The sequence below is a fragment of the Heloderma suspectum genome, chromosome 3 (assembly GCF_057233095.1).
Source record: "Heloderma suspectum isolate Gila_16-S chromosome 3, 16-S_ref, whole genome shotgun sequence".
Taxonomy (NCBI): Eukaryota; Metazoa; Chordata; class Lepidosauria; order Squamata; family Helodermatidae; genus Heloderma; species Heloderma suspectum.
The window spans coordinates 7676290-7694391 of NC_139460.1; the positions used below are offsets into that span (position 1 = coordinate 7676290).

General features: G+C 48.4%; 1 protein-coding gene across 2 annotated transcripts in view; it reads left to right on the plus strand.

Moving 5' to 3' along the window:
- The window catches only part of DGAT2 (diacylglycerol O-acyltransferase 2), a 58022-nt gene that overhangs the window by 15187 nt on the left and 24733 nt on the right, over window positions 1-18102 (plus strand). For both annotated transcript variants that reach the window (XM_084842430.1, XM_084842431.1), the window contains exon 2: window positions 10024-10143. In XM_084842430.1, the coding sequence (XP_084698556.1) occupies window positions 10024-10143 (120 nt within the window). The remainder of the gene's footprint in view (window positions 1-10023; window positions 10144-18102) is intronic.

The following is an 18102-nucleotide window of genomic DNA, read 5'->3' on the forward strand; positions in this document are numbered from 1 at the left end:
AAAATATAATTAAATCATCAATAATATTAAAGCTATATAAAATATCAAAATTAAAAAAACAAGAAATATAAACCATAGTATCCATCCATCATATTCTCACAGGTCCAGACGAGCTATCCCCAAAGGCCTGCTGGAACAAAGAAGTTCTTGCCTGCCTGTGGAAACATAGCAAGGAGGGTGCCACTCTCACCTCCCTGAGAAGGGAGTTCCAGAGCCTTGGGGCAGCCACCAAGAAGGCCCTCTCCCCTGCTCCCACCAGACGAGTCTGTGATGGTGGCGAGACCATGCATGGAGCGGGGTGGGCTCTGAAACTGAGCGGCCTGCTAGGCTGGCTCAGGCCCTGCCTCGGTTGCCCTGCTTCCACTTTTGGCACGCCTGTCCTTGTCCCTTTATACTTGGCTCAGTACTTCGGTTATGTTTGGCCTTGTAAGAACTGAAAAAAAAAAATGGTGACAGTGCATCCTACCTGAGGTCAGTTCATGATCCCTTTGTGGGTCACAGTGTACCAGCTGAAATTCACTCATCACCTTACACAAGCGCGTGGTGTGGGATCTGTGAACTCGCAGCTCTTTTTCCATGGTTTTCTTTTCTTTTCTTTTTAACTTTTTTCATTTCCCAAGGGGGTGGCCCTGTTAGTCTGTTGTACCAAAAACAACCAAGAGTCTTGTGGTACTTTAAAGATCAACACATTTATGGTGGCCTAAGCTTTCGTCACCATCATCAGATATAATCTGGCCTTGCTGGAGGTTTTCAAACAGAGCCTGGACAGCCCATCTGCAGTGGAGGCGGGTGGCTCCGATGTCAGTGGGGTGGTGAATCCGCTCCGGATTTCAGTCAGAACCAGTCAGAACTCTAAAGGAGCTTCGTGAAGCACCTTAAATAGCTCCTTTAGAGTTCTGACTGGTTCTGACTGAAGCCTGGACCAGATTCACCGCCCCATTGACATCGGAGTCACCGGTCTCCACTGCCCTTCTGTTAGAGATGTGGATTTCTGGCATCAAGCATGGGGGTTGGTCTAGATGGACTCAAAGCCCCTCCAACTCTAGGATTCTTTGCATAGGAGCCTCGGTGTTGCATATATCCATAGCCGCTGTGGTATGCTGATCATCTGAAGAGATCAGTTAGGGGAGCTGTTTTGGGGGTATTTTTAAAACATAAATTGGCTGCTGGGTTATGGTTATAACCAGCATGAGTTAGATGTTTGATCCATTTGGCCCCATACTGCCTACTTTCCTCCCCCTAAATCAAATCTGGAAGCAGCACACTAGGGTTGAAGGTCTCAACTCTGCTACCTGAGCTCCTTTATTCAATCGGATGCTAAGGCTCTAATCTTGGACTTTAATGTAAAAATCCTTCTTCTTTTGTACTGAGCTCAACAAGCCACGCATGGTGAATATTGTTATGGTAATGCTTCTGTGCAGCGTCCAATGAAGGAATAACCAGCTGTAGGCTCCTATATTGCTGAAGTTTCTTCAGCGGGCCATCAGTGGTGGCTGATCCTAGAGATCACTGAAAGTGCTTGAATGGGCTCCTTCCTCAGTACGCTCAAGAAGTGCCCTGCCGGATCAGACCAAGGGTCCATCTAGTCCAACATTCTGCTCACACAGGGCCAACCAGCTGCCCAGGGGAAACCGGCAAGTAGGACGTGAGTGCCATAGCACCCCCCTGCACATATTCCCAGCAACCGGTGTACAGAGGCATCCTGCCTCTGGTACTGGAGGTAGTATATAGCCATCAGGACTGGTAGCCATTGATAGCCATCTCCTCCAGGAATTTGTCTAACCTCCCTTTGAACACCATCCAAATTGGTGGCCATCACTACATCCTGTGGTAGCGAATTCCATAGTTTATGCACTGTGTGAAGAAGGACTTCCTTTTATCTGTCCTGAGTCTCCCCCAATCAGCATCCTGGGGTAACTCCATTTGGTGCTGGTAATATGAGAGAGGGAAAAAATCCTAGAATCATAGACTAGTAGGGTTGGAAGGGGCCTGCAAGACCATCGAGTCCAGCCCCCTGCTCAACACAGGAATCCAAGTCAGAGCATCCCTGACAGATGGTTGTCCAGCCCCGTCTTGAATGCCTCCAGTGTGGGAGAGCCCACTAATTCCCTAAGTTCCACTGTCGTATTGCTCTAACAGTCGGGAAGTTTTTCGTGATGATCAGCCAGAATCTGGCTTCCTCTAACTTGAGCCCATGATTCCGTGTCCTGCACTCTGGGATGATCGAGAGGAGATCCTGGCCTTCCTGTCTGTGACAACTTTCATAGTCCTTGAAGAGCGCTATCTTATCTCCCCTCAGTCTTCTCTTCTCAAGGCTAAGCATGCCCAGTTCTTTGTCTCCCTATCCACTTTCTCCACACCATGCGTAATTCTATGCACCTCTATCACGTCTCCCCTTACTTGCCTAAACAATCCCTGCTGTTGTAACCTTACCTTGTTGGGGAGTTGCTCCAACGCCTTGATCATTTTAGTTGCTCTTTTCTTATATCCCATCTTCTCTCCAAGGAGCTCAGAGTGGGCTCAGAATGGGATAAAATATGTGCATCCCACTTTGATCCTCACAACAGCCCTGCGAGGTAGGTTGGGCTGTGAGGTAGGGACTGACCCAGGGGTCACCCAGTGTGCTTCATGGCTGAATGGAGATTTGAACCCAGCTATTCCAGTCTGATGTTCTAACCACTGAACCATGCTGTCTCTTATAGCAACCAGATACTGAACACGTGCCACGTGCTAGGGTTGGAGCAGGGGAAGGAGGCAACTTTCTGAGTTGGGATTGGCGATGTGGGTTTTCTGGAAATCTTTGAACTGGAAAATTTTCATATGGAAATCGGGCTAATTTGCATAGGGTCATTTGCATTGGAAAAAGTTCAGTTTGCTAGAGTGATGTAGTGCAGCACGTTTACTTAATACAAGGAAAATAAACAGCAAAGCTAAAAAGAAAAGTACCCCATGTTAATTTTTTGTCTCAGTATGCCGCAAGTATGTGACCTGAAATACTTGAGAGGGAAAATTAAAGCACACTTAATGCGATTTAAATGTTATTTTATGTAGATTTTTCTGCTGGAATATTTGTAAAACTGTAAAGACAAGGGCACGTGATTCCCTTACATTGTTTAAATGTAAGGGGGTGGGGAAAGGTACAGAAAACTGTTGACAGATTAATTCAGCCTTCCCCACCCTGATGTCCTCCAGATGTTTGGACTACAACTCCCCTCATCCCCAGTCTTTCGTATGCTCCCAAGCACAGGCCAGAGGAGGCATCCTCCTCCTGCCTGCTCTCCCCTGCCAATCCTCAGGCAACATGATGGTGGCGATAGTAACAACAGCAACAGGGAGGGGTCTGACTTGCTGCGGGGGCACGGTCCCCTCCCAGTTGTCAGCCCCTACTCCCGAAAGCAGCCCTGACAAAAGCGTGGCATTGCTGATTTTTCCGAGTTGAACCAGAAGTCAAATGTTTTGCCTCCCGAGTCACTTGGAATGTCCTGGTCTTTGGGATCTGTCAATGTCTAACTGCCTCCCCGCTTGCAAACAAGGAGCGTGGGGGTTTCTTTTGTTTTCCCAGTCCTTCCTTTCCCAAAGTCCATCTGCCATCAAGTTCACATGGTAGTGAATCTCCTCTTGACCTAAGGAAACCAACAGTTGGTTCGGGACCTTCTGGTTCTGTTTTGCTTGTGTGCTCTGAGACCTGAGGCTCTTTCAAAGGCTGTTGACTCGAGGGACGCAAGCTCAGGGGAGACAAACCACATCCCATGGACCAGGAATTCCAGAGTGATATAGCCGCACCCCCCTGGGTCACCTGAAAATCAATGAATTGGCCGGCCATCCCACACTCTCCTCTCTGCCAGATATTGCCCTACTCTTAACTCTGTCACATGGGGCCAAGGCAGACGTGGCAGTGGCAGCCATGTTTGTTCACAGGCCTCCTCTGTCCACACGTGCTGGAGCCTTGTCCTTGGAAGCCTTGCTCCGCCGTGAAGCTGGGTAGATTGCATTGTGGGGAAGGGAAGATGCTCTCAGCCCTAAAACCTTGCAGGCTTGGGGTGAGGCGGAAGTACAAGTTTCCATATTGTTAGCCTTTCCTCTGAGCCTTTTTGTAAAAGGGTGCGGAAGAGGGCATGGAGGCTGTACTCATAGAACTGATGTGTGTTCTTATCAATGGCTTTATGCAGACATCAGGTGGATGTATGGGGAGAGAGAGATCTATCGCTGGCTATTCGTCATGTTGGCTACATGCAGCCTCCAGAGACGCTGAGTACCAGCTGCTGCAAGGCATGAGTGGTGCACATGCATGTGGCTGTGCAGCTGTGGCCTTCATGCTCAGCTTCTGGGTTTCCCAGTGGTATCCGGTTTGTCACTGCTGAGACAAGATGTTGGACCTCCGGTCTGATCCAGCAGGGCTTGTATGCCTCGTTGGGGCCGCTTAATTACAACATTCCTGCACTTCCAATGTAGGCTCTTAAAGATAGGTGGCATGATGGGACAGCCGTGCACGACTGTCGCACACATAGGTTAATCTCTACAGCTATCTGGGAAGCTGTGATGCGCCTCCCTGCCCCATGCTCCTTGTTCATACAGTGGGAAAACCTGCATGTGTGATTATTCCGTGACGGGTTACACCTGAGCCCTTAACTTCACGCGTTAGCCATGTGAAAAATTAGAACGCGGAGAGGGGTCACACCACTCGCTCCGATCTGGCACTTGCCCACCGGCTTGGGTCCACCCCTCTGACCACCATGAAGGGTCTGAAGGGGGAGTTAGCTGTATGCGGGCTCCTCCATGAGATCAGGAGACCTGCACAGTCTTGATCATATGGAGGAGCCGGTGTGAGTACTGTTGGCACCCCCTTTGACCTCCCAAGTAAAGGTGATCAGGTTGGGGGCAGAATTATCAGGTTGGGGGCAGCGGGCACAGCGATGTTGGGGGCAGACCAGGGGTTCCGCTGGTCCCCTCCTTCGTCCTTCTTGAGGATAAGGCTGTCAGTGGCTACTAGACATGATGGCTATATATTGCCTCCAGTATTGAAGGCAGCATGCATCTTTATACCAGTTGTTGGGGAACAAGGTGATATTCCACTTGTGCTCTGCTTGTGGGCTTCCCATGGGGGCTTTTGGTTGGCTGCTGTGGGAACAGAATGCTAGACTAGATGCTAATTTACTTAATTTATATTCTGCCTTTCCACCTCCAAAAAATGGTGCTCGAGGCAGCTAAAATCCAGGTTAAAAACCCGATCTGAATTAAAATGTAACATAGAAACAAAGTAAGAAACCCAGCAGGGGCATTGCTAGGGTCTTAAAAGATCTGGGGCACAGGCCCATAACACAAATTTGCATACACACACACACAAGTCTAAGTGCACATCTAGCGTGTGTGTGTGTGTGTGTGTGTGTGTGGTGCGTGCATGCAGTGTGCTTGCGTGTGTGTATAGATTACATACATGCATACATACATAAGAAGTGTGCACTGACCCCCCCACCCCACTTCAACTCAGACCCCAATTCAGCATTTTGGAAAACATCCCACTTCTGCTCGGGCCAATTTGTAGTCGGACCACTTCAGCTCCGCACCAAACCTGAGTCAAGGTTTGGAAAAATGAGTCTTTATGCTTCCTGTTGACTACCATGGGAAATTAGGAAAAAAAACTGTAACTTTTTTCTCTTGGTCAGAACTGGATAATTTCAGGCATAGTAGCTCCCTAGATGAGGATTACACCTGCCCATTGTCAGAAAAATAGGTGCAGGGTTTATATTTTGATTTTCTTTTAAAGGGAACTGCCAATAATGTTTTAATTCCTTGGAAGAATTGGATAAAAATTTCAGGATTCATTGCCCCATCAGAGGAGATCATGTCTGCCAAATTTCAGAATGCTAGCCACAAGGGTTTTTGTGCAATGGTGGCCTTGACATTTTGAGGTCTCCAAAAGAAGACATACTTATCTCCCTATGTTCCTTGTGGACCATTGTTCTGAAAATTACAGACAGCCTACAGTTGTCCCTAAGTAAGAAACCAGCAAAGTTTCGGAAGGATAGGTGCAGCAGTTCATGTGGAAGGGGAGTTCTCCAGTTTGGGGGAGGGAGTGATTTGCTTTCCCTTCCACTTACCCCTTCCCCAATAGTTTTTGGGTAAATTTGTATGAAAATGCACAGGTCATTAGAGGTGTCCCCCAGGCAAGGAACCTGCCAAGTTTCTGAAGGATATACATGCATGCAAATTTAGAATGACTAGAATTGATTTACATTTCACCAATGTTAGCAGCAGGGGAACATGGGTGGGAAGGTGCTATTGCACTCATGTCCTGCTTGTGGGTTTCCAGTGGGCATCTGGTTGGCCACTGTGTGAACAGAATGCTGGACTAGATGGACCTTGGTCTGATGCAGCACAGCTCTTCTTATGTTCTTAAAGAGAGTGCCTCTGAGCATGTGCAGAATGTTTTTTCTTTCACAACTGAGCACTTACATTCTCCCCTTACCAATTCTTTTCCCCTCCAAACAACCATCCCCCCTCATCCTACCATCCTCCAGCAACTCTTCATGAAAACAGATGTCTTGTTTTGTGCGACTCCTCTCTACCTCCTCCTTGTTATGCACAAGCTCTCATTGTATCTTCCCCCCATAACTTCATTTGTGCCAAGACTTCACCAGGATTCAGCCAATGAGTCTGTTTTCAAAACTAGGGCTAAGTTATGGAGAAACTCTGAGCGCTAAGTGCCTTTCCCTCACCACTTGAAGCTAGAGTTCATGCAAAAAAATCCCCAAATGACAAAACATGCATAGGACTGAGCTGAAAGGGTAGTCAGTTCATTAGACAGAACTGGGTAGGCACTGTATTAAGCCTGCAGTACCATGCTCACAACTCAGGACTTATTTCTGAGTAAACATGCGGAACATCAAGGTCCAAACCTCCCTGCAAGAGTAACTTGTGCTGGAATCCTATGCACACTTTCCTGAGGGTAAGCCTCATGAAACATAATGGGGCTTCTGAGTAGGCATACATACTTACATAAATAAGCATTTATCTCCCCTCCACTTAAAAAACAAACCCTAAACTCCTTTTTTTTTATTAAAGCTTTCTGTTCGTAGGAACATAGGAAGCTGCCTCATGCTGAGTCAGATCCTGGGTCCATCTAGCCCAGTACTGTTGACACTGACTGGCAGCAGCGGCTCTCCAGGGTTTCAGGCAGGATTCTTTCCTAGCCCTACCTGGAGATGCTGGGGATTGAAACTGAGACCTTCTGCATGCCAAGCATGTGCTCTGCCACTGAGCTACAGCCCTTCCTATTGCTGGGTAATGGCAACTGACAAACAAAACAGCCCCAGCCTCTGCAACCAGAGGAGACTTAGAGAAAAGTCTTCTCTAAGCCTTGAGTGAGGAGGAGAAAAAAACAATCCTCTTGTCTGTTTGTATAAAGTCAAATACAGTTCAGAACTTCTCTTGCCCGCTGAAGATAATTCTCTTTAAGAATTCCCCAAGATATGCTCTGGGTGGAATAAAGAAGAGAAAGAAAGAACAGGATAGGGGAGGGAAGAAGAAAAGAAGAATGGTGATTGGAAATGTGCACGGGGGTGGGGGGCAGAGAGAATTCCCTCAGCCAAGTGGCTCCTTTCAGAGAGGTGGTACCTCAGAGGAATTTAGGAGGCTGTGGAGGGTTTGTAAGGATTGCACATACTTAAATGAACTTTATGAGGTGAGGTGGCTGAGGGCTTTTTCTAGCTTTTTTAAAACTGTAGAACCTATTTAAAAGCCCCAGCAGTTTCTCAACCATGACTCCACATAGTCCTAACCCTCCCTTTGGGATTATTTGAGTCCTACAGCTATTTAGGAGGAATTAAAGTGGAGGGAGAGAAAGAAGTTTGTGGAGACTGATTGGATCCTTTGCTGTACTGAAGCTACTAAACTTCTGCAGAAGCCAAAGGTTCCAGTTTGGGGCAGTAAAATCAGATGCTGTGTGAAATACCAGTATTTCACATGAATCTTTTTCTTCCCTTCCTTCTCCCTCTTCAAAATTTCATTGCAGACAAGCTCCCAACAGTGAGCATGTAAGAGCAGAAAAGAAAAGTGGGGGGGGGAGGTTTTTTGCACCTCAGAAAAACCCAACACCAGATATTAGGGATAGTGACCTCCTAATGGTCACCTTAAACACCTTCTGATTAGGATCTCTAATCCCTTGTGTGGCTTGGCAGTTTTTACTGTTTGTTTTAGACTTTGAGAAAAGGAAAATTTACGCATGGCTAGCACAAAAGCCACCAGACCTAACTGTCTGAAATTTGGTAGGTTCAGTCAGCTCCATAGGGTCTGCTAGGGCCCCAAATTCCATGAATTTATGTGGAAGAACAAAAAAAAATATAGCTCTTTACTTTGACAGATTTTCTTGGAAAAAGCAAATTTGACCTGTGGCTAGCACAAAAGCCACTAAACCTAACTGTCTGAACTTTGGCAGGCTCAGTCATCTCTGTAGGGGCTTCCAGGTCCCCAGATTCCATGCACATATGTGGAAGCACAAAAAAAATAGCTCTTTGCTTTGACACATTTTCTTGAAAATAGCAAACTTTACCTGTGACTAGAGATGTACAGAACAGTTACCTGCCGTTCGGCGGGGGGGTCCGCAGGAGGGGAGGCGATCCATCCCTCCCCCTGGAATCCTAGTTGGCTGGCTCCACTTTGCGGTGATTCTGCGGAGCTGCCGGCCAGCTCTGGAGCACCAGCGATACGGCCGCTAGACTATCGTGTGAAAACCCACAGATGCAAATGGCGTAGCGGATGCCATTTGCAGCTGTAAAGCGCTTAGTTTAAGCTAAGTGCAGCCATTTACAGCTGCATTTAGCTTAATCTAAGACCTTTACGGCCACAAATGGCGTACTGGACACCATTTGCATTCTGAGTGGAGTCAGCATCAGTCAGAGATACGGCAATGGCGGCTGTATCGCTGGCGCTCCGGAGCCGGCGGTGGGCAGGAACTGGCCAAGGAGGACTTCAATGGGAGGTGAAGGTAAGTACTCCGTTCCTCCACAGACTCCGGAGGCCGGATTCTTTTGAATCCGGCCTCGCTGGGGTCCATGGAGGAATTTCCGCCATCCCTACCTGTGACTAGCACAAAAGTCACTGGACATAACTGCCTGAAATTTGGCAGGCTCAGTCATCTCTGTGGGGGCTGGCAGGTCCCCAAATTCCATGCATGTATGTGGAAGCACAAAAAATATATAGCTCTTCGCTATGACAGATTTTCTTGAAAATAGTAAATATTACCTGTGGCTAGCACAAAAACCACTAGGCCTAACTGCCTGAAATTTGGCAGATTAAATCAGTTCCAGGGGGGCTACCAAGCCTCCAAATTCCATCAATTTATTTTACAAACTAAAAAAGTTACGGCCATTTTTGTTTTCCAATGCAAGTCAATGGGAAAATGTTTTAAAAAAATGGCAATTAGGACAGCTCGAAAGATCCGGGGCCTGAGCCCAGGTGGGCCCATTCTTAATGACGCCCCTGAAACCCAGTAACACAACAATGAAAGTAATAAATGGCACCAACCAATTGAAAACCTCCTGTAGCAACAGACCAGCTTGTATGTTAAAGGCTTGCTGAATTAAAAAAAAAAAAGTCTTTGCTGCCAATGGTAGGACAAGGTAGGCCTCTGTGAACAGAATGCTGGAGTAGATGAACCCTTGGTCTGATCCAGCAGGGCTCTTCCGATGTTCTCCAGGGGTTAGGTTATCAAGTGGCTATGGTTCGTATGTTAGTTCCTACACTTAAAAAGTGGTTGCCAGCTGAGAGATGGCAATAGCAATACACTTCATCAGGGTGGGCAGAAGACGGATCTCCAGATGTTCTGGACTTCAACTCCCAGAAACCCCTGCCAGCATGGCCAATGATCAGGAATGCTGGGAGCTGAAATCCAAAATTGGATTTCAGTAGATATCTCCAGATATCTACTTTCTGCCCACCCTTGCACTACACGATCTTTCTTTTTGTGGAGAAGCCTTTTGCAAAGGAGCTGCTGCCCAACTTCTTTCTCCATCTTTCTGTCTCCAGGCACAGGGTCCAGCATCCTCTCAGCTCTTCAGGATCTGTCCTGGCTGTCCAAGTCAAAAGTCGAGAAGCAACTGCAGATCATCTCAGTGCTGCAATGGGTGCTGTCCTTCCTCGTCATGGGTATGTGGTTCTTTTCTGTCTCAAAGGCTCAATGCTTTTAGCGTGGTCTGTTGGATTGTTCAAGGATGCCGGTGACTTTGCCACCAAGGGCTGCTTCCAGGAGGGATCCGTAAACGTTGGCTGGCCTGGGAAGCCAAGATGAAATTTGGGGGTGTTGGGGCTTTGCCCCTCCCAGCCAGCACAATCCTTTTGCATATTTATTCAACAGTAAATTGTGTTCAGTGGGGCTTACTCCCACATAAGAGGACATAGGATCGAAGCCTTGATTCCTGCCATCAGGCTGTGATTTTGAAATTCAAGGAGATACGTAGGGCTTGTGAACAACCCAGAGAGCTTTGACTGTTGGGTACTATAGAAATGAAACAAACATTGTTTTGGAGAAGGCCCGCCATCAAAATGGCCACAACAGGATGTCCACCCTCACCGTGCAATGCCTTCTCAAGCTCAGTGCGAGTTTGGGGAACATCCCAACCCCTTCCTTACCTCCAAACTATAGAACAGGGGTGGGAAACCTGTAGGCCTCCCACCAGATGTTCTTGGAGTCCAACTCCCACCCCTGAACATTGGCCCTGCTCGGCTGGTGCTGATAGGAGCTGAAGTCCCAACAGCTTCTGAAGGGCTGTAAATCCCCCACCCTTGCTACAGAGCAGGGTTGGGCAACTTTGGTGGGTTCTGGGGTCCAATTTCCATCTCCTGGACTGCCTGGAGGCCAGCTCTTGCCACCAAAATTTGGTTTTGTGTCAGCAGCAAACCGTTCGGCAGCTTGCTGCTGAATTTTGACGATGTGATGCCAGCTGACAAGGACCAAGCTTAGCTTGTTTTAAAGCTGCGTTTGTCCCTCCTCAGCCACTGTCCTACTGCTAAAATTTGGCGACAAACCACACTACTTCCTTTGCTGCTATGGCAGCAACAGGCAGCGGGGGGCTGGGGGGCCATGTATGGCTTGCGGGCTGCATGTTGCCCACTCCTGCTATAGAGGAAGGCTGGAACTCCTCTCATCACCTTTGCCAGAAGGAGATGGAACAGTCGCCTTGGCGAGCAGAAACGGAGACACCTGCCTAATGTACAGGAATTGTTTTCATATGTTCTTTTCCACTTATCCTCCAGTAACCACAGGCTGTTATGCTTGTATTCCCTTCCCTCTCCCCGCCCTCAATTGAGAAATAGTAATATAACAAGCCAAGTTTGAGCTTTGTGTTTGGAGAGGTGGGGAAGGGGATGGTTTGGGAGTACATAATGATCAGGTCATTGGGAGGCAGGGCGAGCCGAGGGAAGACTGTGCTGATGGTTGGGTTGGTAGTGGTGAGAACTTGGTGGCTTGAGAGTTGGAGAAGGCAAGCATGTAAAGCAGGGGTGCAGGACCTCATGCCCAGGGGCCAAATCGGCACTCTGGAGATCCCAGTCTGGCCCACTGGGTTTCCTAGAAGGCCATGCCTCTTCCTGTGGCCCACATGCTTCCCCGCCCGCCCAGCCACCAATCATCTGGTGGTTTTCCAGCTTTTGTGAAGGTTTCCCCCCATTCTGAAAGGTTGAAATGCCTCTCCTAAGGCTTGGTTAGTGGCAGTAAGAGCTTCAAGCTAAAATATGGTGGTGATTTTTGCCCCCCCTTTTCCTTTGGCTCCTCCCACCACTGGAATGCAGCCCACAATTGCTTCTCCAAAATGGAATTTGGACCTCGAGCTGAAAGAGGTTTCACACCCCTGGTATGGAGGGAATTATCTGTGTGGGAATGGGTTTCGGACAAGCTTCCCCAACCTGGCGCCTTTCAGATGTGTTGGACTACAATTCCCACACATGGCTGGCTGGGGGTGCTGGGAGTTGTAGTCCAGCACATCTGGAGGGCACCAGGTTGGAGAAGCTTGATATCTAACTGCTTTCAACCTAAATTTCAATTTGCTATGAAGTCGGCTTTGTTTTTCCCCAAACACTTTGTGACATATGAAGGCCGCTCACTGGGCAGGGGGTGGGAGCTGGGGGCTGGGTTCCACATCAGTTTGAACCAATCAGCTGGTCATCTCCAAGCTTTTAAATACTCTAGCGAAGACCTTGCTCAATGCCCTCCACCATTTTTTTTCCATTCCAATGGCAACAAAATCTAAGTGTGGGTAACCAAAGCCTTCTTCTTATGATCAGACTTGGGCTAAATTAATGGGTGCTTGGGGTGGGGGCAGGACAATTTTGCCATGGCAGGTGGCTCCCCCAGCTACACATGCCCATTAGAATGTACGAAGAGAGCTTCCTCTCTCCCCCCCCCCCCCCCCCGGTCTCACACGTGCCCTGCTAATGCTTGAAAGGATCATATATTTATCTGACATCCTCCCTTGTTACCTATTAATTCTCCGCCTTCCTCTGTCCCCCTGGGGGAAAGCTTTAGATTGTCATGTCCTTGGCGTCGGGGTGGGGAAGTGTGTATTTGGGGGGGGACACCTGCCTCTCTTTGACTGGCCTATAAACTTGCCTTGTAAGCAGATAGTGCTGAATAAATAGGTGGATGTTTCTCCAATGCCAGAGGGCAAACATGGGCGTTGCTGGTCTAATATTAGAATGTGAGGTTGCCCGATGGAGCTGATTGGTGGTAGACTGAGGACTAGAAGAAGAGTGTGATTTCTAACAACATGTAACAGAATTACAGACTTTAATGCCCAAGTACACAACCCCAAACATCTTGGAACGTTCATCAGCCTTCCTCTCGCTAACAGCAAATCCAGGTTGTGCATGCTAACAGGATTTGAGCCCAAATGGACATGGAGAAACAAGAGGGAGGCCTCGGCATATGCGGGGGAGCTTCAAGGTTCGCAGAAAGACAAAACCCTTTTAGGAACCAAAACTTAAGGGGGCAAAAATCAGCCCAATTTGGACTGAACATGCTCAAGAGCTGTGGAGTGCTGCACGTTCATGGAAAAGCAAAATGGCAAACTGGGGGTGGGGTGAGGGAAGTGGAATGGGCTGCGTAAGTTTATTAAAGTTCATAGTATCCATAGAGGAGGACCTGAGCAGGATCACCCTTGCTAGCAGGTGAGGATGCGTACGCTGCAACATTTTGTTACAGGTCCACTTTGTTCCCTCTGATGCTGAACTTGATTGGTCTGAGGGCTGTCAGCTCAGTTCTTGGAACAAAACAGAGCCACCCAAAAACAAGGCAGTGGTTTCTGCAAACCTGGTGGTGGTGGTGGGGGTACACAGAGGTTTTTACGATGTAAATCACTTTGCACATTTAAAGTGTTTGGTGGATGATTCCCATAAGGCAGCTTTCTGCAACCTGGTGCCCTCCAGAAATGTGGACTATATGCTGGCTTGGGATGATGGGACTTGTAGTCCAACACATCTAGAAGGTACTAGGTTGGAGAAGGCTGCCGTAAAGTTAAACTTCCTGTCTTGCACTATACAGGCAGGTTTCAGAAGGGAGGAAAGGAAAAGGGAGCCTTTTCCCTTGCCCACTTTTTAGACCCCTGCTCCTGCCCATTATGCAGCACTAAAGTGCTCTGGTTTGGGAGTCGGGACTGGCAGCAGGTGTATAAGGGAAGGAAAGGAGGTGTCCTTTGCAAGCCCCAAACAACACTACGGGGCTCCTTTTTCAGGCTAGCTGGAGCACTCCTGTTAAGAGCTAGGCTAAGCACACCCCACAGCATTTTGTCTCAAGTCCCCAGTCACATTTTTATCAGAGAGCTCAGTAAAGGCTAGTTGTGTCTGGAGGCACTTGGTTCTAGGGGGAGGGGCTCCTCGCAACTTCCATAGCCATGCTGAGCATTATGCCCAAGGGCACAGCAGGGCAGCCTCAAATGTCCTTGGCCCTGTTCCACCCCTCTGCCAGGTAACGGCAGAAAAGCTGCATTCCCGAGGCTGGTTGCCGAGCAACTGAAGATGATGGTTTTCCTGCTCTGATCTGAGGAAATGGCTGGAGTCTTGAGTTCAAGAAAACAGCTGCAGCTTCATCGGAAGATGCCGGGATTGGGAGGGTACAGAAGAGGAAACTTCCAGTATCTGCCTCTCCTCCCCTCTTGGGGTTCGTAGTGCCTGCTCTGTGTCCGTGTAGGCCTTTCTCCTGCTTTTGCCTGGGTCTACGCATTATATCTTTATTTCCTTTTTCAGGCAAAAATGGTCTCCCAAACCAGCTTCCGCCACTTTTGAGCCTCAATATGCTGCGCTGGTGGCAGGTGCTGTGCACAAATGGAAGCGAGAAATGAATGGAAATTTGCAAACCAAGGGCCAGGCTTGATGTGGCAGCCGGAGACTCCCGATCAGGTCTCCCCTTGTGTTTTTAAAACTATTCATTGTGGAAGGGAATGATTCAGATTTGGGGGCATGGTGTGTGTGTGTTTCTTCTTTCCTTCTGTGCTGCTTTCCCAATGAAAGAAGCCCTCCCCCCCAGCTGGAAAAGGGCAACTAAAAAGACCAAGGGGCTGGAGCAACAATCTTATGGGGAAGATTATAACGTTCGGGACTTTTTAGCTTGGGAAAAAAAGACAAGTAAGGGGGAACATGATAGAGGTGTATAAAATTATGCATGTTTTAGTAGAAAAAGTAGATAGGGAAGGATTTTTCTCCTTCTCTGTGTAATACTAGAACCCGGGGTCATCCCATGAAGCTGATGGGTGGGAGCTTCAGGATCGATAAAAGGAAGCCCCCCTTCACACAGCACAGAGTTAAACTATGGCATTCACTTCCACAGGATGCAGTGATGGCCACCAATTTGGATGGCTTTAAAAGGGGGTTGGACAAATTCCTGGAGGAGAAGTCTGAAATGGCAGGTTGTGCAAAAGAGGACAAGCAGGATCCAGCTTGCTGAGATTCCCAGCTTGCATTCGGCTTAATGAAAACATCAGCCTAGTGTGCAGCTCCTGTGAAAAGAGCAAATCCCATGCTGGGGATCATCAGGAAGGGAATATTTCTCCTTCTTTCATAATACTGGAACCCCAGGGTCATCCAGTGAAGCTGAATGGTGGGAAATTCAGGACAAAGTACATATTAACCTATAGCATTCACTTCTACAAGAGGTAGAAATGGCCACAACTTGGTTGGCTTTAACAGGGGAGTAGACAAATTCATGGAGGATGTGGCTATCGATGGCATCTGGTCCCTGATGGCTCTGTGCTACCTCCAGTATCGAAGGGACTATGCCTCTGTATACCAGTTGCTGGGGAACATGGGTGGGAGGGTGCTGCTGCACTCATGCCCTGCTTGTGGGCTTCTGATGGGGCATCTGTGTCAGGAGCGCCCTAGCGGCCTCTTTCAGTACACTCCAATAGCCACCTCAGGACACAGACGAAAGGATTCTTTTCAAGGCTTTAATCCTTTTACAACTTAATGACTCTTTCACATGCTAATCACCAGCGACTAAGCAATGAACAACAGAGTAGCCTAAGCTCCGAGTAGGCAGTTGATCCCCATTTGAAGGAGAATCACTTGAAGACCCTGAACTTATGGGCTAGGGAGAGATCCTCCCTCTTTCCCTTGGGTCCATGGGAGGCGGCCGTTGCTCGCATGCCAAACGGGCGCTACACCTCCTTTCCGCGGCCTCCATCGCTCTTCGCTCCCTGCGTCTGCGTCGAGCATCCAGCAAGCCCCACTCCTGCACTTTCTCACTGCTAGGATTGCTATGTGTCTCAGGAGTGCTGGCAGGAGGAATCTCTGCCAGCTGCTGTGCCTGTGAGGGATGAACGGGCTCCTCTCCCACGGATTGCTGTTCCTCCTCAGAATCAGAACTTCTCTGGGGTTCTATCAGCTCAGTTTCCACCCTGACAATCTGGTTGGCCACTGTGTGAACAGAATGCTGGACCGGATTGGCCTTCGGTCTACCTCGCCCAGGGCTCTGGCGCTCTTTGCCCTACATTCCCGTGCCCGCCCTGCTGGCATATAGCCCTTGCACTTTGGGGAGCAGCGTGGCATTTTGCTGCTCTGCATAGCCACCTGCCATGCCCACGCAGCCTCGGAGTCTCTCGGCGTGTAAACATGCCTTTTGATCACTCCGGCTGCAGTTCGTGGCAGCAGACAGAGTGCGCTTGAGCTCTCGTTCTGGGGGGCAGGTCTGGATCCTCTTTGCATACACCAGGCATGGCTTCTGAGAGGTGGACTTGGAGAGGCAGCGATGCCGTGCCGGCTGCACACGGCGTTGCTGTGCCCGCCCGCAGGCCTCGACTTCCTGCCTGTTCCTCTTGTCTTCTGCTGTGCAGGACTTGTAAGGCTTTGTTTAGGCTGTGCGGTTGGTTAAATGCAGCAGGATTCTGCTGGTAGCATTTTACCCAACCTGGTGGCCTCCATAGGTGTTGGTTTGCAACTTCCGTCACCCCCAGCCATGCAGGGTGGGGACGATGGGAGTTGCGGTACAACTCGTATGGAGAGTGCCGAGTTGGGGAAGGCTGTACTAGAAGGTTATTTCAGGCATAACACTTGGGGACTTAAATCGGCAAGGTTTAAAAATAGGTGCTAAGGAGTATTGGGAGGAGGCGATATTTGGCTATTGGTATTTTGCACTGGTATCTCGCAAACTGCCACATGTGAGGTTACTGGTCCATCTTGCTCCGTAATGCCTGCATGGGCTTGGAGCAGCTCTGCAGGGTTTCAACCCAGGGAGCTTTCCCAGCCCTGCCTCAGTGAAGCTGGCTCCTTCTTCATGCAAAGCAGGGGCTCTGCCACTGAGCCACGGCCCTTTCCCAGGGTGATGTGGTGGACATGGACCCAGGGAAGCCTGGGTTCAAGCCTCTGCTTATTCACAAAGATCAGACAGGCGCAAGGTCTCTCATTCTCAGGAGAACCAGCCTCACAGGGTTGTTGTGTGAATAAGATTAGAGAACTTCCATGTATTATTTCTTTAAAAGTTTTATTTAAACCCACCTTCCAGGGCACACTGTCCTCACAAGGCAGCTTATCATATCACAAATACATAAACGTACAAATTACAATTATTTACTTTTATTTATTAGATTTTTACACCGCCCAATAGCCGAAGCTCTCTGGGAGGTTCACAACAATTAAAACCATAAAATTTAACATGCATGCGCGCACAAGCCCACACACACTTGTGCTAAGGATTTTTAAGCCCCAAATGCCGACTGGCATAAATGTCTCTTCAGGCTTTTGGTTAAAAAAAAAAAATCAGCAGTGATGACACCATACTTATTTTCCTGGGGAGGGTCTTCGAACGTGGTTTTATTCAGTGGGGCTTACTCCTGGATAAGTGAGCATAGCATTGCTGCCCTACAATGGTTCTGTCAAACTTCAAAACCATGTTAGCGCAACGCAGCGATTATTGCTAAATAAATCAATTTTGGCTTTGGAGGAAATCGCTGTAGCAACCAAAAGGCCTGGCAGAGTGCTTTGCGCAAAACCAGCCGCGTGAGATGGGAAGGACTCATATTCTGTTGCGCTGCCTCCAGTGTGTTCTGGGAACTGGAAGCTGCAGGTCTGTTGCTGGGTGCTGGTCATGACTTCTTCAGGGACTGCCGCTAGCTTGAGCCCCCTCAGCGGTTGCAGGACCTATGCTGATGCCACCTTATCATTAGCCCTGTTTGTGTGACATGATGTGTGCACTGGACATCTGGAGCAGGGGCTGAGATTGTGCCCAGTGGTCCTCCTCCCACCCCCAACCCTGTGAACAGACTTCTCTCTGCATGTATATGAGCCATGTAGAGCTGGGTCCCTTGTGCACAGTGGTGGCTGGCAGCTCCGAGTGGGGCGATGAATCTGCTCCGGGTTTCAGTCAGAACTCTAAAAGAGCTGTCCAGGGTGCTTCTGCACCTTGGATGGCTCCTTAAGAGTTCTTTTTCTTTTTGATATAATATTTTTTATTTTTTATTTAAAAAAAGAAAAACAAAACAGCAACAACATGAACACACAATACACATACACTAAAGTATCTCTTAAGATTGTAAGATATCTACCTTTGCCTCCCCTTACACAACAAATGCTTATTATTCTCTATTTCTTATCTTAGTTGTATATCATACATTGAGTTCACAGACA